Here is a 26805-nt window from a genome sequence, read left to right as displayed (position 1 = left end):
ACACCAACACTCACATGACACCTACAGTATCAGCAATTTACAGACACCAATTAACCTTATGTACTGTGGCAGGAAACCACATGACCTGGAGAAAACTGTCACACAGAAATGCTTCAAAGCTGAATCTGGACCTGAATTCGGGTCATTCTCCATGTGAGGACAGCGTGTCAACCACAGCACACGACCCTCTTCCGCCGGTTGCTTATGTCTCCTCAAAGAACACCCACCCCTGCCCTATCCCGTCACTATTTTAGATGTTATCAAGGAACTCAGCTGTAAAACACCCTCAAATCTACACACCAACCTATGTTGGAAAAAGTTTTTTGTAAACGAAATTGTTCTGAAATATGTGAATATCAGAGGTCTTTATATTGGTGTCCAGATATCAGACCGATAAAAACTCTAAGTCCGCTTTACTATTGTTTTTCATTCAGGTAATAACAGAATTCAGAGAAACGCATAAAGACGACAATTAAGAACTTATAACTGGAAATAATAGCACCTTCAGGCAGATTTGGTAAATCATCATTTACAGATAAAATGAACATGGACAAACTTTTACATGTCTATTCTTCACCTTTGATTAAAGCTTGAGTTTCTTTTCTCTTTTGCTTGTTGCTGGATTAGAAATCTCTTTATCACGATATCCTTACCAGAAGTGGTGTCCTCTCTGAACACTGATGGGAGAGATACTGACCATCAGTCATGGTTGCAGTGGAGTCTGTGACCGATGTTCTGAACTTTTCTCACCTTAGAAACTGGCCTTGGTGCCTTGAGGTAACTTCAGGGATTAACCCTGGGTTATTCATACCGGTAACTTAGTCTGATTGTTTAACCTGCACCGGACCAGGTTATGTTCTGGATAAGAGACCAAAGCTCACCAAGTCACAGAGTCAGGAATTTTCTAGCTTTGGTTGTGGCAAGAGGGTTGCTTTAAGCTCGGTGGATGTGTTTTAATTCTTCTTATTTTCAGAGAATTGCTCCTTCAAAACATAGACTGTGCTGAAGTTGCTGTGTGTGTGTGTGTGTGTGTGTGTGTGTGTGTGTGTGTGTGTGTGTGTGTGTGTGTGTGTGTGTGTGTGTGTGTGTGCTTTCTCTTCTACACGATGAGGGGAGGAAAGAAGGAAGGGATATGGCAAGCATGTGTGATTGGTCAGATGCTGCAAACTACGCCCCTTTCATGTGAACAAGCACTGATCCTGAAGAGTAAACACTGGGTTGAACTATCGAATTGTTAACCTGCTTCGCGTTGTCGCTTATCAGGATCACGCATGTCTGAGTAAGTCAACCCAGCTAACAAAGAGATATCCTGGGTATGTTTATCCAGATTTGTTGTATAGGCCCCTGGTCGGTCGAGGTCTGTAGCAAACATGCGACATCAGCGCCTTTTCTCAATGCATTGTCAGTGTATAGATGAGCGTCCACCTTTCTTCCATGAAATATTGAAGCAGTTACTTATCTTCAGCTTCTCAAGTTTAGTTTACATCATGAAGTCAACACAACATTGCTTTCTACATATAATTACTGAGCCACATATCCCATTATTATCAGCACTGTGGACGTTACTAAAAATCAGAATTTTACTAGTTAATAAAGCAAATAATTAGTTGAAATATTAACTTTTGCGTTTAAATTTCAATTGGAATTTTCTCCAGTCGGAAGTCAGACGCTTGTGCGGACAAAGCATGGGTCTGTTTGTGTTCATCCGTGATGACTAAAGTTCTGTATGTTCAACCGCCAGGGCTTCTGTGAAGAGGATACAATTGTCAGCGTAATACAGGACTTGGAATAACACCTGTTCTTGAGAAAAACTAATCGAATGCAAAGAAAATCAGCAGCAACAAAACAGCTGATGATTACCAACAAGTAGAAGGCAGCACATAGCTCTCCTCTTGGCCAATTAACTTTAATTGTGGTAGCGAATATATCACAGCTACTTTCAGCTCGAGCAAAATCAGCCAGCTCAGAGAGCATTCGGTTCATGTCAGTATCATTTACTTTGCAGCAAAACATTATTTTGTAATTCATTACAGAGGATGGGTGACCTGAAAACGGTGTGAGGTTTTCATTGGTTGAGCCTCCTCTCCACAGCCAAACATCATTACTTTTACCTTTTTTTTTTTTTTTAGAAGGACGAAAGTGTACTTGATCATTTCTTTGTCTTTAAGTAAGATTCTGACAACTGAACACCTCCATTAACGTCAGAGTTCAGTAGAAACACGGCGCTGCACAGCGGTGTAGTGGCAGTGGCTCTCATCTCACAATGAGAATAACACAGTTTGAGCCCGAGCTTCAGACTTTCCTGTGCATGTTTCCCAGTTTAATCCAGCAATCCATAAACAAGATGACTCTAAATTTGGGGGGGGGGGTTGTGTGGTTTATTACATCTCTGTGACGTCCACATGGCGGATTGCCTTGCTGCTTTTCACTTACAGTCTGCTGGGGCAGACCAACTTGAACTGAGAGTCAGATAAAAGTGTTGAAGGTGGGTGGATGGGTGTAAAGAAAACATGATACCCTGAAACCAAAACTGGTCACAATAACAATCTTTTTTTATTTTAATCAATCAATTCCTGCTTTTAACTGCTATTCACTGCTATTTCAGTACATTATCTGATTCTCTTAGTAAAACATCTTGTGTTTGTTTTGTAGAAAACGTAACTATCCCTCAGAGTAAACGTTGGCAGCACTGGTATCGAGTTAAATACCAATAAGATTCTCGAGGAGTTTTCCTGAATAGTAACACACAACCGTCTACTGCCCACCTCTGCAGGCGCTCTCTGGGTTTAGGCGGCAGCTCCGTCCAGTTTGAGACGAGCAACGGAATCAGAGGCCACTTCTGCTTCACCCTCCTCTTCCTCATCTTCCTCATCCTCCTCCTCCTCGTCTTCATCGTCGTCCTCCTCATAGTCGTCGTCGTCGTCGTCGTCCTCCTCGTAGTCATCCTGTTGATCTCCTCCTCCGGACGCTACTTTCTTCCAGTAAGCGTCGTATCCTGACGCCCCGTCGTCATAATAGTCGTCGGACTGCCGGCCGAACTTCAGCGTGCGAGCTGCAGGGAGCACACAGGTAGGACTTCAGCTTCAGAATATAGCTCAGGGTGGGAACTGTTAGGGGGAGAGGGGATTCCGACCCTCTCGACTACACCGTTCAATGTTTTTCGTCACTTTTCGAGATTTTTGGTAAACTATTGCAGCTGGACAAACCCAGTAAAGATTGAAGTAGATATTTGAAAATATCACATATTCTGAATTCTAGGTCACATTTTGTTGTTGTTGTTTGACAGGTCATGCAACTTCTATTAAGACGCAACTTATATATCAAAATATACCAGCGCATACTACCTGTAGATGGAAGTGTAAGGCAGCAAAGTGCTGTTACAGTTTCACCCCCGCCAAAAAAACATCACTACCATATTTGACTGTCGGCACAAGCAAACAGTTGCCCAGACGAAACGCGACAAAGCAGCATTTAAAACTAAATATTCAAAGAGTGTGGTGTGCCTAAAAACAAATTTAAGGCACCAATGAAAAAACAGGGAAACTATTAACAAAAATAAAACGAAGGTTAAATATGTCATAAAGCAACTTATAGTCCAGGAAACATGGTAGATGTCTGCGATGGAGTTCATTAAAGCTAAGAAACTGCAGCATTATCGGACTCTTCATGTGGGGCATGTTTTTCTAACCGCAGTAACTATGCGAGAGACTTACTGGACATGCTGAGGTCTTTGGTCTCTTGTGTCTCATGGCCACATTTGGGACAGGGTGGAGCTTTTCCCTTCTCCTGTTTGAAGACTTTACTCTTGGCGTGGTCATCGCAGTAGCAGGCCTGAGAGGAAGGAAGGCAAAGTTCACATTTCAGTTGTCACCAGGAAAAAGCAGTGCATGGCGTTGATGTAAAGTTCAAACCTCCTCTTGAAAAACATTTGAATGCAATGCAAATCTTTTTGTTCTCCTGCCTCGACTCAAAAGCAGCCCTCCTGCCCTCCTGCTGCAGATTCTGCGGTGTTTTCTCTTTTCGTGCAGTTTGAAGCCGCATCTTTTCCCCCTCTGCATGTCTCCATCACAAAGGCTTCCCTCCTTTCAGAGTACTACACATACAGAGTTTCCAATGCCAGCTTGTCACACTGTCGTTGCATTGCACCAAGTTGACACAGCAGAGGTTCTTATGTAAACGTGCCAGTCAGTCTTTATATTTTCTTTTTCTCGAAGGAGCGTCGGTGAATTACTTCACTGGAAAACTTAAATGTGCACAGGAAAGCAGCCAAAGCAATTCTATACAAGGAATCCCTGCCGACAGCCAGTTTACAGAATGAGTATTTTCACAGTTGCAGGATTTCAGGAAACAAAATGATTTGTATTCAACCAGAAGACAGCTGTGTATCCCGCTCATACCATATATGAATGTTACACAGTGTTTATCTAAGATGAATTTTACTAGATAATGGTTTTTGAATTAGTACGACTATTAGCATTGCAAATGTTCGTCGTTGTTATGGCAGTACGATTATCTGTGATGTTTTATACCTGGCTTTAAAATTTAATTTGTCACACTTTGACATTATGTCCTAATGAACGACAGCTTTATTGCTAAATATGCCGGATTAACTATGAATTTGATGTAGATGTACGTGAGAGTCTGTTTCTCTGTGTTTGAACCTTTGATGGACTGGTGACTTGTCCAGATTGTGTTCCAGTGACCCGATAAAGTGGTTTCAGAAGATTGACGGATGGTCTCAGGAGGAGCAGTGCTTTTTTAAATAGCATTTAATATTCATGATGATCTAATGTCTGTGATTATTGTACAAAAAAAACACACACACACACAGTTACGGTACATATATACTAAACCAACACACCAAGATGCCATTTTGATTTGTCTAATTCACATCGTTGAAATCTTACATATAGAATTTAGACAGAAAGAAACCATGACTTGGCTTTTTCTATCTGGCAGAGTTAAGTTGACTTAAAAAAATGCATATTAACGATTTACTGCAATGCGCAGTGGCTGTCAAGTTTCCACCTCAGAGGACTGTATGGATGTACCCTTTATTTCATGTTACACTTCTTTTTTCTTAAATACATTTTTAAACACGTTATTTCTTCTGAAATATATATCATAGATAAGTTTATTTCTTTTGATGGCAGGTTGCAAATGTACTGTATAAAATGTAATGTTTAGAATTATTTTATGGCCATAAATACATCAGGAAATTATCCTGCTTATTATTTTCGGCTGTCTGGTAAAAGTGACACTTGTGTGCTATAGAGGTTTGTAGTTAAGTGTCGCACATGTCAAAGTAAGAACTAATAAAATAATGACAATTAATCTCCTTATAGCAGCTTTGACAAATGTTTTTTTGGGGGGTTTTTTTCCTGATAGGAGTGCCCTTGTGCAGCTGCTATGCAGAAAGCTTTCTGGTTTTTCGTTTCTAGTACACAGTTCCTGTTGACCCAAGAAAATTTCCGGTAGCCGGGCAGACTGAAAGTGCAACGCAAACAAAAATGGGCCTCAGTCTTATCAGTTATAAAACATGGGTTGTGCACGATGTGAGACGTTTTTTGTAAATGCATGTGCAGCCCAACGAGCAGGCCAACACGCACAGAAATTGAGGTGAGTTTTGAGTTGGAGTCAAATGTTCCCTCACCTTACAGCGCAGGCAGGAATGTTGCCCCAGTCTGTTACAGGAAACACCTAAAAAAAAATGAAAGTGTAAACATTCCCATCCATCTGAACACACCCTTACCCGCAAGATATTTTTCACTGGAATAGATAAAATAAACTGCACTTTACCCATTAACCACAAAAATCCTCTTAATGACAGCGTGAAAAGGAATGACTCACATTTGTATGTTTCTGCCTGGAGAACTTGGCAGCTCGCCTGGTGCTCAAACTGATCGTCCTCACACAGGAAGTTTTGACAGAAGGAGCAACGGAAAATTCGCCCTCCTATTGAGCAAAGGATAAAAAACAGCCAGTGGTGTTGTGAGTGTATGTTTGTGTGTCAGACGTGTGCGAAAGAGCGGAGTGGTGAAATCTCACCATGATCCCAGACACTCCGATCACACTCAATGCAGTCTGCATCCGTCAGGGGACAGGCACAGGCGTGAGTGCTCAGACATTTTCTCCCATGGCACACCCAAGCTTCACAGAAGTCACACACTGCCCCCTTGTGGCGAAGCAGAGAATCAAGGACAAAGGGCAACGTCAGTGTACAACTTTTTTCATCCCAATAGAGCCGATAAGATTTAAGCCAGCGATTCCCAACCGGTGGTCTAGGACCCCCTTGGGCAGCTGTCACCGGGGGCTTTGGCTCCCCAGACATCATTGAAAATATAATCACACAAACCAAAGAAAATTAGAACAAGATCCCATCTATTCTTTCTAAAGCCTATGTTTGTTATGCCGAAGGCTGCTTCTTCTGTATGGTGGTGATGAATCTCCTCAAAAGACGGGATCAGAACATCGGATTTAAGCAAAGATACTGTTTGTGTTCCATGATGAATCTCTCGTTTGTGAGTTTGCAGTCAAAATTCTTCAAAAAAAAAAAAGCTTGTTTACTGTTTCTTTAAAGACAAAATAATTATAGATTTTTACAAACATTGCACACATTGATACAAGATTAAATGTGACCACTGTAAGCACTGGCTGCAAGAAACATTTTGCATATTATAACAAACTACACTGAGACATTCTATAGATAGATGTGGTGTGTTTGCCTTCTTCATTTTACAGTAAATGTTTCTGTTGTTTACCAGATCAATCTTATTCAGTTTATTATGGAGCTGCTGTCACTCACCACCATGGCCATCCCTGTGCTGTGGACTCCTGGGTGCTTAATGACACAATCCGATGACTTCATACACTTGGTTTTACCTAACAACACAAACATCTGTTATTTAATTGAGTGAGAGTATGAATTTCATCCAATAATCTGCAAATTTTCCATACAATTAAAAATGGCTGTATAACGTGATGTAATGCACATTTACTTACCACATTGAGCACAGACAGGCAGCTTCTGCACTGAGCTGCAGAAGTAGCAGAAAGCTCTGTTTTTCTGTTTCCTAACAGACACAACAGAGAGGGAAAGTGTTAAATCCAAAACACACCAGCACCTAAAAGCGTCTCATGGCCAGTGTTTGACTCACCGCTGACATTTGTCGCACTCCTACAGAAACACAGGAGAGGAAACGATGTAATTAAATGCTTATTAGTGATTTGCAGTGGTGTATTACTATTAGCTGGGCCTGCCGGTAGAAAGACACACCATGTTGACGTTACACGGATGTTTAGCCACATCGACGTGTTCCCGGTTGGCTCGGGTCTGTTTCTCTCGCTCCTTCCGGCTCTCAGCCTTTTTTCGGGCGCCGGTTTTCTTTTTGGGCATTTCTGTTTCTCCTCAGGAGCTCACGGCTCGTTTGGTTTCCTGCAAACACATAAATGAAAAGCATCTATCGTCGTGCAGTGAGGATATATCGAGGACAACGTTCAATTCACTCAGACACTAAAACGTCTGAAACCAGATGAAAGAGTGACTAACATGTGTGACATAGTGTGAGGTTATAATTCTAAAGAGAGGAAAGTTTTCCAGGTTTTAGTCCACCCTGGCTAGCTCCAGCTCAAGCGGACTCTTACAGAAATGACACCAAACATCTCGTGATCACTATATTTAAACTTTGAACACGCGCTGATCAGTTCATATACAACGTTAAGGCTGTATACCATCTTTACCGATAGTTTCAAATGAAGGACACAGTTGTCATTTTAAAGTTACCGATAAAATGTGTCATATATTTTTACCGAAAAGATGAGCACGGCGACTACTCCAAGGTCCGTCTTGAAATTGTGTCCGGGCCGAAACACTCACCCCCGTCACAAATGTCCTAGCCAGAAGTTGATCGGAATAATCCGTAGCAGAAGGAATTACATTGGAACTAAAAGCTTTGCCATGATAGTATTATACTTCATGAACTTGTAAAAACAAACATTTATTTTGCATAAACAGTTTTGTACCAAAATTGTGTGGAAAAAAAACAACAACCATAAAATGTCTAAAATTCAGTAGATGTCGTTTCTGACACTTTTCAAAGATTTAACCTTGTATATATGTGTGAATGTGTGAGAAATATTGTCTCTCTCTGTGGCATTTCATGTTGTTTATTGGAAAAGCTCTAACTTAACCATGCCAAGTCAAAATAAAGGTAATGTCATTTAATTGTCATGTATAATGCGCTAATTACATGAAATCCATCTGCTGACCTGATGGGGTGGGAGGCATACGTCATTTGCTTCCAGTTTTACAGCCAGAGATGCCTGATAATACATAAAGGTATAAACAACAGGTCAAAAAGGAGAGCGCACCTATAGGCAGAGACACATAAAGTTAGTTTAATGTAATGACAACATCTAAATCGGTGGATAGTAAAGCAATAAGATAATGTCATTCGCAGAATGATTGTGAACATAGTTAATATTTAAAAATTAAAGATAGCTGATTTGTGGTTATAAACAATACATGTTAATAAGATGCTCTACTGTAATACCTTAAGTGAATGTGGATATTTTGTATTAAAATATATATAACTGAATATTGATTTTCTCACTTGAGTGGTGGTTATATTTATTTATTTCGAGTGAAATTTGTGGTATACATCGAGTTGTGACGGAAATATCACGTCGAAATTAACGTTGATCATTTCACTGATATGAACACAAAACAACAGTAGATGGCGACATCATCATTTCTACAAAACTATTTCGAAACGTCACCTGCAGATGATACTGTACAACCAGGAAATATTCCTGTGTTTTATTTTTCCTCTCTCACTGTGTGTGCGCTCCCTGTCAGACATTGGATACGATATACAGATAAGCAAATCAATGTGTAATTTTAAAATAATATACCGTATATGTGTTGATGGCATACGTTGTCGTTGATTCATCCTGTTTTCCTGTTCATTGCTCTCACTTAGAGAATTGTATCAGGCAACCTACTATGTATATTAATAGGTAGTAATGATTGTTTTGGTTTTTTTCATAGATGTGCTGTTTATGTCACTATATAACTTTGTGTGTATGTTTTATGTTGGTAATTATATCAGAAAAAGGCTACATAAAAAGACAGAAAACTGCGCTGCTAGGATGTTGATATAACACTATGTGAGCTCAGAGAGCCAACAATTGCCCATCAATAAAATGACTGTGTTTCTTAAAAGACAGCATGCTTTGCTTGGCACTCATTCCATCATCAGTGATAACCTACTTAAATTATCAAAGTCTGTGAATCCAATTGTATGGAAGCTTTAGATGTTTGCTATTGTTGATAGAACAAAAAAAAAAAAAAAATAGATAATTGCTATCACAGTGTGCTTTTCAACAACCAAAATCCATCTTATAGTTACCGAGCCTTCAGACATTATGCATAGTCATTTCAGCTGTCTTATATCACAGTCTCGATTTCAAACAAACATGGTTAAAGACATGGTTGACTTCAAGCAAAACGCTTTTTTTCTGATTTTCAAACTTTGTTTACAATCTACTCAATATCTTATTGTGATTTTTTTTTTATACACTAAAAACTAAGTCAGGGTCAGAGTTTGAATTCTGTATGCACACTGGCTGCTATACAATATTCTGATTATTGTTCTGCCTATATGAGTATTTCGGGGAAAGAAATAAGTCGATTTCTGTCAAAGACGATGCATATTTGTTTGACTATTTCTGTGTTCCAGTCTTGCTGTAAAACAGATTCAATATTTCAGGTTACATTATAATCTACATATTACTACGGAATTAAGGATAATAATGGACGTAGTTTAATGTTTCTGCAGTAACGTTAATAATTTATTATTCAGCCGCTCCACGTGATATCATTCGTCAGAATAAACGATTGGCCACGCGCAGATCACGTGTTCACTAGTCCCCAGCCAATCAGAAGCGCGTTCTGAAAACAGCTGACGGTGAATAACAACACGGCGTCGTCCTCTGCTGCAGGTGGCGGAGGAGCTCCCGCACTCGCCCGCACTCTCCCGCACCTCGCAAACTCTTTCAACACTTTTGTCTCCGGGGGCTCCGCTTCGCCTCGGGCCCCCATGCGAGGTTTATTGTGTTTGTAAAGCACGCGTTTAAAAAAGAGAGGGAGATGCTGGCCGTGCAGTGAGGAGGAGGAGGAGGAGAAGGAGGAGGAGGAAGAGGAAGAGGAAGAGGAGGAGGAGGAGGGCAGCCCCGGAGCTCATCCATCTCAAACCCGCCGCACAATGGCTCCATCCCTCATCCGGGCTTGCCGCAGTCTGGCTCTCTCGACGTGGCTGCTGTCGTTCTGCTTCGTCCACCTGCTGTGCCTGGACTTCACGGTGGCGGAGAAGGAGGAGTGGTACACGGCGTTCGTCAACATCACCTACCTGGACCCCGTCACCCTGGAGGTCAGGACGGAGAAGACGGAGTGCGGTCGCTACGGGGAGCACTCGCCCAAGAGGGAGGCCCGGGGTCTGGCGGTGGTCCCGGCCCTCCTGCAGGACCGGCAGGCGTGCGAGCCCGGCGTCAGGTTCCCGGTGCTCCCCGACACCACCTGGGTGGCGCTGGTGGCTGCGGGGAATTGTACGTACCGGGAGAAAATCCGGAATGTCGCCAACCACAACGCCTCTGCAGTTGTCATCTACAACGTGGGCTCCAGCAGCAGTAACGACACCATAACAATGCCACATCCAGGTGAGGAACGGTTTCCTGTGGTTATCCCCCCTCTGATCCTGGTCTTAGTTCACAGTTTACTGATGAGATAACCTCTGTAAACAAGAGCAGGGCTGGTGAAACAGGTGGTCAGTCTGTGGTGAACTCACCAAGTCATTTCTTCGGTATTGAGTGGAATCCCATATATCCTTTTCTTAAAGATCGATGTACTTGATTTAACAGTCTGGCTGAATTTGCTGACTGTGTGATTGTAGATGGCACCTGTGTGACCATTGAATACAACATCAATGTTTATTTGGTGAGCGGTGCTCATGTTACAACAGTTCTATCCAAGCATGTGTTTATGAGACATTGTTTTTACATATAACCACTTTATCATACTTTAGGTCAAAGGGCACTGGAGCAGATCAGCAGAGTACCTGTCCATCACAGGGACAATTTAGAGAAAAACATGCTTGAACGTGAACCTTGGGCCCTTTCGCTCTGAGGCAAGAGTTCTAACAGCAGGACTGGCTGTGCAACTCAACTACATACCAGCATTCAGATATACTATGGTGGATGTTTACGTTAAGCACTTTAAAGATGGTGTCATGATGAACAGCAGCTCCTCAAGAATTCCCTATAACTTGGGGGGGGGGGGGGGGGGGGGGGTGACTTGACATTGAATTTTAAAAATCGTTGATCAACTCAAAATGTTTGGTTCACATCTGGAGGCACATCTCTTGCCTGTCCTCAGTTTTCTGCCAGTCTGCAGAGGCGCGACAGAGCATGAACACAGAGAGTTTGGCATCTCGCAGTGTTTGATAGTTAAGACACTTGGTACCACAAACATGCAAACCTTTCACCCTCGTGCATATAACTGACAATCTCCTCAGTTCCTTCCACGAGTCTGGTTGTTTATTCTTGATAACAGATCAGAAACAAAGAGGAGCGAGTGTGTTGTTTGTTTGTTGTTTTTTTTACAAAAAGAAATACTACAATGGCATAACAGACGGTGAAATCTATTAGTGTTTTCATCTCAACACAAATCAGTGCTCCTCTCAAATGCTTCACTGGGAGATCAGCAGAATTCGAAAACCGTTTTCATTTCGCTGCAGATTTACCATGTTTGTAGTGTCCTCTGATGGGGTTACCTGATATTCTGAAGCAGCAACTGCAGCTGCCTGAAAACACTGAAGTGTTTAGAACCATGAGGGGGCAAAAAAAAAAAATCACTTTGATGATTGAAGAGGATAATTGATTTCTAAAAGGGTAATTGCAATTTGATACACGATTAAATTATTTCGCTGCGGTTTATTTCAGTCTGCGCTGCTAAAATACTAGTAAGTAGTAGTCATGATCTGAACCGTAAAGCAAAGCTGGAGTTAGACAAAGAGCCCCCGCCCCAACAGCTAAACATGTTGCTTGACATTCAGCACACTCGGTACATAGTGTAAATAAACACCGTCTAAACAACACGCCCAACATACAAAATCTAAGCAAAGCGTTCTGTCCAAGACATTGTACACAGTGTACAATCAACAGGTTTCTCCAGAGGACAAACCAATCCGAGTGTGAGTGCGACCTGCAGTTTAGTAACACAGACCGAGCACCAGATTTTCTTTACATAACTGATCATTACACTCAAGATGTTGTTTCGATGACAGCCGGTGCTTTGATAGATAAATGATTGCAATATGGATGTAGTGACACGGAAAAGAAAAGCTGGAGCTGCAACATTTTGAGTAAAACCCATGAATAGATTTTAATTACTTTAGTCTGACTGAAAGCAGGATTCAAAACTATGATCAGAACACAAAACAATCGGAGAATATAAAATATTCATTTATTCCTTGGTTTTGCACTTCGAGCCAGAACGGCAAACCAAATCTTATTGTTTAAAAACACCATAATCATCATATTGTACTCTATTTGATATGGATGAAGTATTAGTATGGGCTGTATATAAATCGTGGTTCGCTCTCTCGTCTCATAGCAAGATGGGTCCTTGGTTTGAGTCCGGGTCGGTTTTTCTCCAGGTAATCCGGTTCCCTTCCCTGTAACGTGCCTTTGAGGCTATTTGGTGACTTTAAACTCCTCACAGGTGTAAATGTAAGTGTGTGAGAACGGCGACTCGTCCGGCGTGTACTCTGCATTCACATGTAGGCGGCTGGAACTAGTGTAGAAGATGGATGGAAAACATATTTACTCTGTCACATGTTGAGTGATTTCGGTTTGCGTCATTTTAATGACCCCAGGCACTCCCTCTTTGTTAAGATGCCTTTTCTTTTTCTTTTTTCTAAGCTTGAATATGAAAAACCTTTACATCATAAATCCTACAGTGAGTACATTTTTAACCCAACATTGTCAGTGAGGCTTTCACAACCGAGCTTTCCTCGGGATTCCTCTCCCTTCGGAGGAGTGCCGTGATCCTGTTAGTTTGTTTTAAAAGCAGAGTACATTGACCACAAAGACTTATCAGGTTGTTCTACTCGGCATACAGTGAACAGCTAATGTTTCTTGGTGTGTGTGTGGAATGTGTGAATACTTCAAGATTCTTGAGTTACTGCTGTCACCACATGTTTCATGTTCATGCAAACAGTCCCCCCCCCCCCCCCCCCCCCCCCACATTCACCCGCCGTCCTCAAGGGTTCAAACAAACTCTGATTTCACCTGCAGTGAGAAAAAGGCACCTGGTGAGTTTTAAGAGTTGCTCTGCTTCCAATCATGACATAAATACACACCCAGACTCCTTAAGGGACAGAAAATGTGGCCAGGGGAGGTGTTGAGACCAAATCTGGACGAGCGACGGAAGGTAACGGCGAGCACAGTGACACAGGGAGGCTGTAAAGCGCTTGAATGATTTCTAAGTTGCCAGAGAAAGAAGGAGGTGCTCCCCCCGAGCGGAGCCGACACAGCTGGGCTGTAAAACTCCACACTCACTCGAGCCAGCCACGCCTAAAGGCAACTTAACCTTTCCACACCACGTCTGAATCGTCTCAAAAAACGTAGTTTGACTTTGGATCTTAAAGTAATGGACAGATAATTTGCTTTCATCAATTCTTAAAAGGAGTTTTCTCTCCATTTCTATGTTGGTGTTCCTTGCAACCGTTAAATTCTCACAACATCCGCACAATATTTCAGACGGTATCTAGAGTTAGGAAGATAAGAAGTCCACTTGTACACTTCGTTGTGGTAAGTCATGCTAAGTGAAACAAAACGCAGCCCAAATTGGCCAAAGTCAAATATGTACTCAAATCTTATTGTGTTTATTAAAGAGATTAAAAAAAAAAAAAGAAATAGGTTTCAAATGGACTTCCTTATGATGGCTCCTAACTTTAGTGCATTTTCACTTCTCTCCTTTTGCCGATCAAGAATAAAATAAGATTTAGGTTAGCGTACAAAACATGTAGCTGAAGCTAATGTGTTAAATAAACTCAGTTTAAATTGGAAAAAGACAACCTGCTTTCATTGTTTGTTCATTTATTCATTTAAAACTAAAGTGCTAATAGAATGAGTATTGGTGTAAATACTTGAGGTGTTTTGAGGTCGGTCTCAAAAACAGAACAAACAAATGTCTTTCAGATTAAAAAAGAACAATAAAATCAACAATAGCAATATTTTATATATATATATATATATATATATATATATATATATATATATATATATATATATATATATAGTGCAGTCACATGTGGGTGAGATTTAATTTTTAAATGTTAACCAAAGATAGATACGCCATAAAAATAAAACAGAAAAATAAAATCTGAATTAAAAAGGGAATTATGAAACTTTACCCAGACGTTAAAAATGATTCTAAAAATGACTATAATCCACCACAAGAATTACCGAAGCAACAATGTCCTTTTATATGTTGCCTCAAGTTGTTTGTCTGCTTCTCCCCAAAAATATTTTATGGATGAACTCCAAGAAAACTCGTTAGTATAGTTTGGGTTGTAGATTTAGAAATTTCAGCTTCTGATGTCAGCGTGTTCCATCACTCTGTCCCTTTACCTCTGAAACTCTTCTGAATGGGAACATTTGTTGTGTTTTTGGCCGCCCTGTTGATTCTTTCCTGAACTTCAACTTTCCACTTAGTTCTCATATTTCTTTGTGTATTTTGTTTAATAATAATTGTAATCTTACCAGTCTGGATACAGTGAAGAATAAAGGTTCACTCACAAGCATGAACTCTGTATCGTGGGAAAACGTGTTTTCTCGTTTGTGCAGCCAGCATGTGGCCCACAGGTTGTACAACGCCCCAGTCATGTCTGTAGAATAACTGTAATTTAAACAGATTTCATTTGTTGTTTTTATGTTTTTTTTGTATCTTTTTCTTAAGATAAAACCAGTTTGCATCTCGTATTAAGAATGTGGCTAATGTACAGGTCGCCCTCTGCTTCACTCCTAATCCTAACTGTGGTTTTTGTAATAATCAAACAAGAGAGTTAAGACATGGGATGTGAGGTGGGTATGCTGGTAGTTTTCTTCTGGTGGTCTCTCTCCATGTTTCCTGTGTGTCTCTGGTTTTAGTTTATATTCTAAATTAAGCTTAACAGGTGCTGGCCTCGGCCTCAAGTTCCTTCACTGGCAACTGAGTGCTCTGAATATTAACAATTTACTAGAGTGTGTTATTAAAGTGTATATGAAAACCTTAAAATATCCCTGCAATGAATATTCTGCAGTCGTCACGCATGCAGACTATTATATGTGACATTTCTTTCAGTGTGTGATCGTTAATGCAGAGGTAACTATTTCAATCTGCAGTAATCTCTGGCTCACTGTTACCCCACTGTGCAGCAGATTTAACTTCCTTCTCCATATAAATTAAACACACTGGCAGCCACTGATTTAACCCCCTTCAGTAATAATCCCTCCTTGCTTCCACATTTTGCGGGTGTGAGAGCGCAGATAGGCTAGTTCAGTGTCGGTCTCCAGCACCGCCCTCCCGTTTTAGAAGCAGCTATTTTTGTCTTCTCTGACTGCGTCACGGCGAACTGAAGGAGATAAGAGTCCAGGCTTAGGGAAATCTTACATATCCTAATATGCCTTTCTTCATTTCTGCTCGGCGTGAAGATCACGCCGGCCTTACATGGGTGTTTTTCAAGGTCTATAGAGTTTTAAACCTGAAAGTTTTTTTTACATAAAATCTACATTTTGACTCAAAGGGGCAGGCGCTTTGTCTCGACTTCACAGAAGCTGTACTTACATCACAGTCGTTTGCCTTTTGCACCATATGGCCATCAATAAAACCATAAATCTATAGACCTGAGGCTACACGCAAGACATAGAACTAAGCCGTATTTATTCACATTGTCAGTGTGTTGAACCTTGACTTGTTGACTTAAAGAATAATTCTGACCTTTCACTAAATCCACCAATTCAAAGTGTTCGCTATATCAGCTCCTTAATCATCTATTCAAAGTCAAAAATCAGAATCCAAGTGAGACAGAAAATGCCCTGAAAGCCTCGGCAGGCACTCGGCGTTCAGCAGCATATGACAGTCTGTTTGCTGTCCAAACACAAGCTTTTGTTTTCTCCATCGTCGTTTGACGCAGTGTTTGCTTTTGAGCCTCCAGCACTCATAAACTCTTTCACATAATAAATGTTGACAGATGAGATACAGCCAACTGAAGGACTGTTACAGCCGATTTCTTCAGAACTGAAGCATTTAAAATGGAACTTTTACCTAGAAGCACACAAGTTGTCCTGTACTTTACACTATTTTGGTAATGTCATCCAATTTCAGATTGTTTTCTGCATGTTGCCCCAAACAAGTAACAAAACAAAGGATAACTACCATTAAGAGAAATAATAATAATATTACATACACATACACTTTAAGACACAACATATTTTGTAACTTTTTAATGAATCAAAAAATACTTAAAAAAAAAAAAAGTCTCTATAAAAACCTTTTAAATTTAAATATCAATTCTCGAAACTCATAGACTGTGTTGATCCCTGCATTAAAAAAAAAAATAAATAAAAAATCCACCAGTTTTACTCAAACACGGCCGTATAAAATGTGGCAGCTGTGCAGATTGCCACAACAGGCTTCTTACATAAAGGGATTTATGAGCATAACAGCAATAATGCATTACAGCTGCACTCTGTTGCCTATCTGTTGGATTCAAAGCCTAAAAACTCCCCTGGAAAACACAAAACTGCATGTTTTCTGTCGGCTGGAGTGCCTCTGTGACAGAATCACACTGGTCTGATGCTGCAGCGACTCTGCACTTCAAAGCACTTTTTTTGTTATTATTATTTAAGGGTGGCAGGTGGAATAAAAGCGCTGTTTATCATGAGAGATGGGGTGAGTGAACCACCAAGGAGAGCCTCCACGGCTCGGCGCAGCCGCGGCAATAAACAGAGAGCAGAGGGAATATGATGTAACAGTGTTTGGGCTGTTGGAGGCCTGAACTAATCAACCTGCTGCTGTTCAGCTCAGAGAGGAGAGACGTGTCGTTCCCTTACGATGTCTCATTAGTAGTCATTTCGCCATCGCGCAAATACTTTTTCTACACACATTCGACCTGCGCTGGGTTTTAAAACAAATGATAGTGAGATTAAACTCTGTTTATGAAATTAATTCTTTTAGATATAAAATAAGGTTTTGTGTGGTCTAAGCTCTGTTCTGTTCCATTTCTGAATCTGTATTGTTTGAGATTTTTTACATACAACGAAAAGATCTGTAACCTTTAACAAAAAATAAATAAAAATTTGTTTTGTCTTTGCTGCTTAATAAAATTTGTCTGTAGCTGTTAAATATATTGAACCTTCAAAGTGAAGATAACTCATAACCCATGAACTTGTGTTTGTAGTTTTTACTGTCAATTCTAAAACTGCGGCTAATGTTGCTTTAATGAAATTAAAGAATGACAATCAGGAACATTTTATCACTAGTTTTATTTGTTTTAGATGTTTAGTCATCTCAAGATGACTATTTATTTATTTATTTGTTTGTTTGTTCTTCACCTATTACACATAAAGAGAGGCCCTCCTCGATGGCAATGGATGCAAATGACTGCGTTTACATTGCTACAACTCCCAGTTTTCCTTTTGTGTGGAATTAGGTGTCTCATTTGTTGCATTTTACTACAAGATCAGAATCATTTTTGCAAGATGTTTGACAAGTAATGAGTAAAATAAGTACACAATAAAATAAATGGAAAAATATTAGTGCATGTAATTTCTGGAAAGCTAGAGAGAGCCATTACAAATAGACTGAGGAGTTGCATGGAGAGCCACAAGTTAAAGATCCCTCAATTAAACCTGGAAAAAAAAAGACTTTAATTAAAAAAAAAATTGTAGGTAATGCCCAAATATTAGCATTAATAAGAATGATCTGATTACCACGCCGCTTACCAAAAAAAACCTCTCTGAATTAGAATTAAACAGATAAAGTATGACAACATGAATACAGCCTCATTAAAGAGTTAATCCTGTAAACAACCTGATTTTAATACTCTCTTAAGCCAGTGTGAATAAACTGCAGATAAAAACATGTTGATTAATAACCTTACAACCTATAAGCCATAGCTACCGCTGCCTACAGTTGTTTAAAGAGCCATGTGGAGCTTCAGTAAAAGATTAATCGTGTGAGTTAAACTAACTAAAACTAAAAATGGATTCTGTAAATGAGTTGTCCTTGCTGACTGTCTTTCAGGTGAACCAGTAAAGAGAAACTCAGTGACTCTGCAATGCAAAATACTTTGTTTTGCACAACAAGGAAATCAACAGATGGTTGCTGGCTGGAGGCCACGGACTCTAAAGAGCGAGGCTTTACTTCATTTGTCTTATCTAAGCTCTCAGCAACCGGCCCAAGATTACACACACACACACACACACACACACACACACACACACACACACACACACACACACACACACACACACAAACAGGTGTACGCAGCCCTGTGTATCTGAGCATGTGGTAGGGTTCTAAGTATATAAAATAATCTACAATTTCCTACTGCTTATAATAGAAAGTGCCTCGCCCATAATCTTTCATCTACTTTGTGCTTTATGTCATGTCAGTTCTATAAAACTATATTTATTTAATTTGTTTTTGTGTGCGCGTGTGTGTGTGCGTGTCACCCATTTCTCTAATTGCCTCTGGATTAATTCTTGATTATTGCTTCAGAGAGTGAACAGCCACTCCACATCCTCACTTTCAACAGTCCAAAATTGTTAAAAGATTATTTAAGACATGACTAAAGTGTTTATTTAATCATCGGAGCCCGTCGCTCCACAATTAATATTCTGTAATCGTCTAATTACAGCACCTCCAGCTGCTATATTAAAAGCCCATTTCATGTTTGTCATTATAAGAATTGTAACAGAATCCTTATACTTTCTGAAATTTTCATTCGACTAAATGAAGCTTCATATCATTTCTGACATTTTGAGAGTAAAAATAATTGGAATAATGTTTTTAGTTTTTTTGTAATTTAACTATAATCTAATATAGTCTATATTGAAAACCTTTAGTATCTTCTCATGTCCTGTGTTGTCTGTCTTTGTGCAGATACGGGCGATGTGGTGGCCATCATGATCCCAGAGCCTAAAGGCCGAGAGATCCTGGCTTTGCTGGAGCAGCGCATCATGGTCATGTTGCACATCACTGTAGGAACCAGAAATCTGCAGAAGTACGTGAGCAGGACGTCGGTCGTATTCGTCTCCATCTCCTTCATCGTGCTCATGATCATCTCCCTCGCCTGGCTCGTCTTCTACTACATCCAGAGGTTTCGCTACGCGAATGCTCGCGATCGCAACCAGGTATGACTGTGTGCGGCGTGCGTCTGTCTGAAGGGCCAACAGGCTGCAGCAGCGCCGAGGTCTCATTCTTTGTGTTGGCCCATGTATATGTTTCCATATGGTGCGAGCTCTGTTAAGCTGTGAGGGAAAGGCAGAATAATCCTGACAGCTGGCCAAACAACAGCGGAGCAACCCAGTGAACCATCAACTCAACTCGGCTTTTGGGCCCTTGGAGCCAGCACCGCTGATACTTGTTTTTGCCGTGTTGTCAGTGGGAACGGCTGCTCTGAGGCTCTTGTGACGTCTGCACCGATGAGCCACTACTGGGTGTGTTGTGAGAGGAGTCATAGCCGTAGCAGCCATTGTTTGCCTTTTCTCTCTTGATTACGTTGATTTCAGCCATATTGAACAAATCTAACTTTCAGGGAGCCAAAGAAGTTGTTTCAGCCTGAACAGATCAACTAGAACGTTGTGTTTGACGTTAAAAATAAAAATGTTTGTTAAGGAAGCTTTGTTTAATGTGTGGAGACTTTAAGATAAGGGGATTTGATCGAAGTGAATTAAATCCCCTGTTTTCACACATTATGTATTTTTAGACTTTCATTTCGAAACAATTTGTTCAAGTTGAATCAATAGCACTTAAAAATCCAGGCGTATTTAACTGCACTGTCAGCTAGTACTCTTAAACAATCAAGAGCTGGAGATGAAGTATTAGGTGGGGTTAAGTTACCTTTCTTTGTTAGGAACTGAGGGGAACGTTGCTTTAAAGTGAGCCATATGTCACACGACGCAAACAATCAAGACAAAGTATCAATGGTGCTCAAAACTAAGAGGATACGAGGAGGACACCCCCTTTAGGATATGACATAAGAACCAGCAAGAATAACAACAAATTATATTGAGATAATATCATAGTAGTAATCAATGAAAACAAAGAAATGAGACTGAGGTATAAGTATATTCAAAAATGCCATACAGAGTCAAACCGGTGGGATTCCTACATTACTGCTGTATTTTTTTACTCTTATGTCCACTATTAAAGTAAATACTGTATATGTCAGACATTAAAGATGGATCTGTTATTTCTACAGAGGCGTTTGGGGGATGCTGCCAAAAAGGCCATTAGTAAACTTCAAGTGCGCACCATTAAGAAAGGAGACAAGGTAAATAAAGTTCATTACACTGAAAGTGGAACATTTTTCATAGACCGGAAACATATTCAATGCAGTAAAATGTGTTTTTTTTTCTTTCAAATGTACACACTAAATACTCACATCAGCTAAATGGCATTTATTCCTCACTGAATTTATTGAGCAGTACTGTATTTATTTAGCCTATCGACTCATTCAGAAACATATTTTTCTGTCTTCCAGGAAACTGAATCAGACTTTGACAACTGTGCAGTTTGCATTGAGGGTTATAGGCCCAACGATGTAGTGAGGATATTACCATGCAGGTAAGGTTTGCTGGACTAAACTTTTTCCACTTACCGCAAGTCAAATCTTTGTAGTTTCATATTCCACTTGTTGTGTGAAAAGACAAACGTCCTAGACAAGGGTTGTCAAGCGAACAGCTTTCAGGCAAAAATGACCAATCCAGCCCGTGGCATGACGTTTTATCAAGTGAAAATTATAATTACTTTTGCTGCAATGTTTTGGGAAAAGTAACTGCCATTTCAAATGTATCCACTGGGGATTGCGCTATTTTATTTAAAATTACTAGACATAACAAAAGACGCAGACCAGCCTGGAGTGAGTTTGTAAATGCATGCATGCACACAGCAGCACAATCCTGAGTTCTGAGAATCAACAGGAAAGAAAAACTTGAGTCAAGAGGATTTCAGATCGCATTTTTTTATTTTTATTTTTATTTATTTATTTTTTTAGATATCTCAGCTCGTACTTTGTATTCACATTTCTAATATCACACTTCTATCCAATAAAACTAAGGGAAACTTTAAAATTATGCATTTATAGATTAATGCTATAATTCTACTATTAAAGATCAAATGGGGCACCAACACTAAAATTAATTTGACACGGCTGCCTTTATAGTTTTGTGGCCATGATCTTTTAAGGAGTGTTTATTTTTTATTTTTTTCACAGGCATGTTTTCCATAAGCATTGTGTTGACCCGTGGCTACAAGACCACCGAACCTGCCCCATGTGTAAAATGAATATCCTCAAAGCTTTGGGAATCCCAGTAAGTTTCTTTTGGCTTTCTTCGAACATTTTTGTCTTGATCGTCCTTTTACGCTGGTCTTTGTCAGACTAATACAGATCAAACTGCTTACAGCGTTCATGTGGTTAACGAGAAAGATGTCACTGTCTTGTTCCAGCTCAACCCTGACTGTTCAGACGAGATTCCACCTGACTATGAGACGTCGGTCGGGGGTCCGCCCACAAACCCCATCAGCGGGGCGAGTGAAATCACCGTGAACGAGAGCTCGGTGGTTCTGGATCCGGCTGGGAGGGCTACAGACCTGCAGCAGCTCCATCCTGACGCGGAGACGGCGCCTCAGCCTGGGGAGAGCCACAGCATCGCCAGCAGTACGTACACACATTCACATTTACTGTGATTAATGAAGCGGCTGCTTGCTGTGACAGTGGCTGAAAATACTCAAGACTGAGTAAAATGTGGAAGTGACCGTGAATTAATTTGATAGGTTTTTGGGGTTTTTTCCGCGAATGCATTTAAAGAAAATCCAGTACATTCATGTATAGATTAGTACTTTTTTAGTGGCTCTATTTGGCAACTTTTGCATTTCTTCCTGTGACCTTAAAACTAACAATGAGAAGTTAACTGATGTGGCGCGAGACAAAATAACGGGTCTAGTCAAGCTTGTGCACCATATCTGGTATTGGTTAGTATTATACAAATGGTCCACACTTCTGCTTGACTCTTCTCATATTAACATAGATACCACTGTGTTTTGCGTGTGATAAAAAATTATTTGCAATACATTTTCCATTAAACTAGAGCATGTTACAGCATGTACATTGTCAGACGCCTAAAGCATTGAAAAATTCATTTTCAGGCGACTTTCTTTCGTGCAAATAATACAATATATTGTGGAATACCGGGAATCATTAGTGGATCACTTTTAATATAATAATTGTACGACCTTTTACCGATCTGGAAAAACTGTTTTCATGCATTGAAAGATAATGTATAACACATGAATTATGATTTTGGTAAACTTTCTAATCAAAGACAGATATCATATAAAGATGTCCTTTTCCTCACTGACTTCAGAAAAAAAATCCTGAAATATTTTCCAATATGAGGTGATACATTACTATAAATTTCACTTCTGTCACACTGTCTTCTCTTCCACTGCTGCTCCGCCTGCAGGAACGTGTTTTAGCTTGCCAGCTGAACCGAGTCCATGTTGTCCTGCTCAGAATCTGGTAGAAAAAAAGCTAAACTCGTGACTTACAAACCGAACTACACAATTTGTTATGTTTCAGTTCCCTGTGTAAATGCACAAGGACCGCAACTTCACTTAAAAATCAGTGCAGTATCTTGTGCTTATGTACAGTACATATAGGATCATACACAACGTGCTCTCACACACATTATTTATGACCCCATTTCCCCAATGCTGTAGTTAAATACAGGGACAAACCAGGAACAGCATTTCACTTTGTTTAGTTTTGACTCATATTTTTTGATTTCTGTTTGGTGTGACATGTAAACATGGATGTTTACATCCATCATCTGTAACATTATGAGCTCCTCCCTGATATATAGAAATTCCAACTTTTGCTGCTAAAACAGCCCTCATATTTGGAGGAATGCACACTACTACTTTTTCAACAGAAGCAGTATTAACTTCGCCAGCAGCTTGATCTACTGTACCTTCTGTGTTGGAATGAACCACATGAGTCAGTCTTTCTATCCATGACTCTGCCACAGGAACAATTTTGAGAGCAATATACCACTGCAGACCAGGAGCGGCCTCCACGAGCTGCAGCTCTAGAGTTCGCTTAGGGTCACTGGAGCCAATCCCATGTGACTTTGGCCTATTGTCCTTCTTGGACACGTCACAATCCATCATAGAGCAAAGACAGAGCTTCTAGAACGTGACGTTTGAGGACACTTATAGCCTGATGGGCTCAACCTACTAAAAGTGTCAGTGGTCCTAATGTTATGGCTGATAGGTTTACGGCGCCGTCTCTCGATGCTTCATCAGGCTGCACTCTGCTTCCAGAAGAGTGACATAGAGTCATGTCTTCATGGTTGACGGCACAGAAATCCTGACATGTCGGTAGACCGATGACATATTTTTTAGTTTGTCTGCTCGGCGAGCAGTAAATCAGACCGTAACAAACAAGATCTCTCCTCAAGACTAATTGCAATGTGAAATGGAGGTAATTGGTCTTATGTCGCAGTGCCAATGAGCAAATGGAGACAATGCCACTGATGGGCAGTTAACAAGAGACGAACAAGCCGATCTCTCAGGATTTGTGCCGCTGCAGGTTGGCAGTGATGAAGCAACGACTGTGCTGCGCCTCGGTCTGAATGATGGGGGCTGCTGTAAATGGTATTGCAGCTATTATTCTTTCCAAAGTCGCCCATTTACTGAGCGTAAAAGAAGCCCTATTTGCTGAGATTTAGGATGTGCTGCCTGTTGCATGTTGTTTATTGCCATCCATCTGTCTTCATGTATGGCTCGGTTGCCCTGCAGGTGGACTGAAAGTGCTGTTGGTCCACTGTAATCAGTCCCGTGACGAGACACACGCAGGCTTGTCTCCTCCCAGACTTCATTATTGAAGTGAAGCAAAGAAGTAGCAGCTCATAGATTCAAATAAATTAGCTTTGGGTGAGCTGCAGCACGTTTGCACAGACACGCTATAGATCTGTCCTCTACACTGGTGTGGCTTTATTCCCATTAAACATAGTTTAATTGACAATAATATAACTGTTGTGGACCATAACAGTTGAAATAAGCCCACATTTTTAACATGAGATATTATTTATTATTCCCACTATGGGTACATTTGTGACGTTAGAGCAATGTATTTCCCTTCAAGTATAGTGACTAAAAGTCTTTCAGACCCTGTCAGAGGCAAAACTGTCGAGGACTGATAAGCATGTATTTAAATGACAGAATAGTATGTACCATGAGCCTGCCTTGTCGGTGGTTGTTACTTTCACCAACAGAGGGTTATTTTTTACATTGTAACTTTAAGATAAAAACCAAGTATTTTGTTAACGACAGGTTTTCTTAAGCCGAGGTTATTCAGCACCTAATTGTCTTGATGGGACAGCTGCTATTTTGTTATTGTGTTGTGACATTTATTCACTGAATTAGTTGTCTTGGGTTATAGAGATATATTATTCTATGGCACAACAGAATTTTCTAGGCATAATTTCAATGTATTATAATTCTAAGGCATTTTGAGTAACCTTGAAGTATCTTTAGGCTGAGCCAGGTGTCCTCTTTGTGTGGAACTGAAAATATGTTCCCCCCCCCATTCATGTCTGTCCCTTCAGGTGAGCACCAGCCTCCTCTGAGCAGTGACTCGGACGCCTCCATCATGGGAGTGGAGATCGGCCTGTCAGAGGTGGATCTGTCCAGGGAGCAGGAATGTCACGAGGCCAAATCGAGGTCCAATCAGAGCTGAGCACAAAAAAAAAGTAGGAATTGCCAAGAACAAACAACGGGGAGAGAGCAAGACGGATCAATTATTGGACCACCGGAAATTAGCAACGGCTTTGGCTTGTTCGGAGGACGAGACTTTGCAGAAGATGGTGCAGTTGAGCGATACTGCGATTCTGTTTTGTCCTTGCATCTGCAGACATGTTTCTTGCCCATTTTCCAGCGTTCACCGTGACCAGACAGACGATCGCGGCGTTCTAATGGCAGTGGCCCCGTTTCTATCCACACCATTTCCTTTAATCAAAGATTAAAAGGCGGAGAAGACGGAGCCCTCACAAATTCAAGCCTGTTGTTCTACTCAGGAGCTGCAGGACGTTCTTTATACCAGGTTGTGTCTGCCGATTGTCTGACTTCTTCGCATGAGATCACTGCCAACAACTCCAGTGGTTGTGCTGGTGTAATGTAGAAATATATAGCACATACAGAGAGTAGATTCCCCGTGAGTCTCGGAACAGGTGGTGTGAATTCCCACCACCTCACCCCCTGACTCGGGTGCATGTTATCGTCCAGCGAAACCTTGGGAAAGCTGGTTTCGTGCGTTCAGGTGACATTAATGGGTCTGAAAATCTAAGCACACGTTACGCTGTAAATCTCTGAACTTACACATGCGACTGTTTGTGTGGCTGTTAGTTCCTGGCTTCTACTTTACCAACTGAATATTGCCGTCGCAGTGATGAAATCGCCAAAACACGTGGTAAATATTTCCGTCCTCACGATTGACAATCACAACTTTTCCTGTGCAGTTTGAAGTGATGTCACCCTCTGCCCTACTGAAACTGCTGCCAACGATTACAAGGTGTTATCACAACACATGAAGTGTGTGATCGCTCCCCGCTGTCTGCCAGGAGGAGAAACGATCATGTTCACTCTTGCTGCTACGTATAGCTTGACTGGCGTAACAGCTGTCACTCCCAAAACCTGGCATTGTGTACGTATGTGTGTACAAACTTACACTTGTCAAACCAGCCAATATAAATATGTCATCAAGTCCCGTGTCGGGTGCCAAGCTCGTCTGCTGTACTTTAATCACAGTTATTTCTAATGTACATTGATTTTTATTTGGCAGTGGGGCTCCAATGACACCGACGATTTTCACAATATGAAACCTAAGAGAAAACATGAGCACACGTGAAGTAACTATGTTTGGTGGAAGAAGGAGGGAACTATGCATTGCTATGGTGGAATCGAGGACTTTGAGGTCTCAAGCCTGTTTCTTTCTTTTTTTTTTACCCTATGTGGCATAAAAATGTTTACAGGAGTGGAAAATGTCCACGCTAAGCTAATGTTGGGGAAAATTATACTGATGGGGTTTTTTTTGTGGTGTGAGATGTTTTTGCAAAGATCTGCACACAGAAATACAAACGGCTATGACACACTACATCCTACTTGTGCAAATAAATGTTTAAGAAAAAAAAAAAAAAAAACATGTTCCCATTTGTGCAATTGCCTCCACAGCTTTAATTAAAAACACATAAATTAGGCACTTTTTCGATTGCATTATAAGTTCTGCTGTTTTTAACCCACTCTGCACCTGCCCAAGACCTAACAGAAATGTGTGAGTCACTGCTTTTAGTGGGGAGTGACAGAAATGTCCCTCAGAAGCTGTTACAGAAGAAGCTTACAGCAAGAGGCATTTCTGTTCTGTTCAGCACATATGGCAAAAAGAATATACATTACCGGTTCTATCATTCACCCATTAAAGC

At 40.6% G+C, this 26805-nt stretch overlaps 2 protein-coding genes across 4 annotated transcripts; one reads left to right on the top strand and one right to left on the bottom strand.

The window, feature by feature from the left end:
- Window positions 1-1888: 1888 nt before the first annotated feature.
- On the bottom strand, window positions 1889-10777 carry znf330 (zinc finger protein 330). Of its 3 annotated transcripts, none has more exons than XM_080462723.1 (10): window positions 7810-7870; window positions 7277-7435; window positions 7158-7177; window positions 7003-7073; window positions 6806-6882; window positions 6049-6175; window positions 5851-5955; window positions 5654-5700; window positions 3714-3831; window positions 1889-3052 (listed from the first exon to the last, which is right to left on the bottom strand). In XM_080462723.1, exons 2-10 carry the CDS (start codon window positions 7394-7396, stop codon window positions 2787-2789), a joined length of 951 nt encoding a protein of 316 aa, XP_080318849.1. In that variant the 5' UTR covers window positions 7397-7435; window positions 7810-7870; the 3' UTR covers window positions 1889-2786. The 3 variants fall into 3 exon arrangements, with proteins under 3 accessions (XP_080318849.1, XP_080318851.1, XP_080318850.1); XM_080462725.1 differs by lacking the exon at window positions 7810-7870 and adding an exon at window positions 10410-10777 and having other exon boundaries at window positions 2128-3052; XM_080462724.1 differs by having other exon boundaries at window positions 2128-3052; window positions 7550-7836.
- On the top strand, window positions 9959-26805 carry rnf150a (ring finger protein 150a). Its single transcript, XM_080462722.1, has 7 exons — window positions 9959-10716; window positions 19208-19458; window positions 20529-20600; window positions 20811-20893; window positions 21543-21639; window positions 21776-21986; window positions 24937-26805. The coding sequence occupies exons 1-7, from the start codon at window positions 10266-10268 to the stop codon at window positions 25065-25067; spliced, it is 1296 nt and encodes a 431-aa protein (XP_080318848.1). The 5' UTR covers window positions 9959-10265; the 3' UTR covers window positions 25068-26805.

Source organism: Lipophrys pholis (assembly GCF_963383615.2).
Source record: "Lipophrys pholis genome assembly, chromosome: 5".
NCBI classification, from domain to species: domain Eukaryota; kingdom Metazoa; phylum Chordata; class Actinopteri; order Blenniiformes; family Blenniidae; genus Lipophrys; species Lipophrys pholis.
The sequence above is the reverse complement of the archived record's forward strand: the minus strand, read 5'-3'. Positions and strand labels throughout refer to the sequence as shown.

Coding starts and splice junctions, on each gene's coding strand:
- rnf150a (XM_080462722.1), top strand. CDS start 10,266: ATGGCTCCATCCCTCATCCGGGCTTGCCGCAGTCTGGCTCTCTCGACG. Junction 20,601..20,810: donor CCATTAAGAAAGGAGACAAG/GTAAATAAAGTT, acceptor TCTGTCTTCCAG/GAAACTGAATCAGACTTTGA. Junction 21,987..24,936: donor GAGCCACAGCATCGCCAGCA/GTACGTACACAC, acceptor CTGTCCCTTCAG/GTGAGCACCAGCCTCCTCTG.
- znf330 (XM_080462725.1), bottom strand. CDS start 7,396: ATGCCCAAAAAGAAAACCGGCGCCCGAAAAAAGGCTGAGAGCCGGAAG. Junction 6,176..6,805: donor GCACAGGGATGGCCATGGTG/GTGAGTGACAGC, acceptor CTTCGCCACAAG/GGGGCAGTGTGTGACTTCTG. Junction 5,701..5,850: donor CCAGGCAGAAACATACAAAT/GTGAGTCATTCC, acceptor ATTTTTTTTTAG/GTGTTTCCTGTAACAGACTG.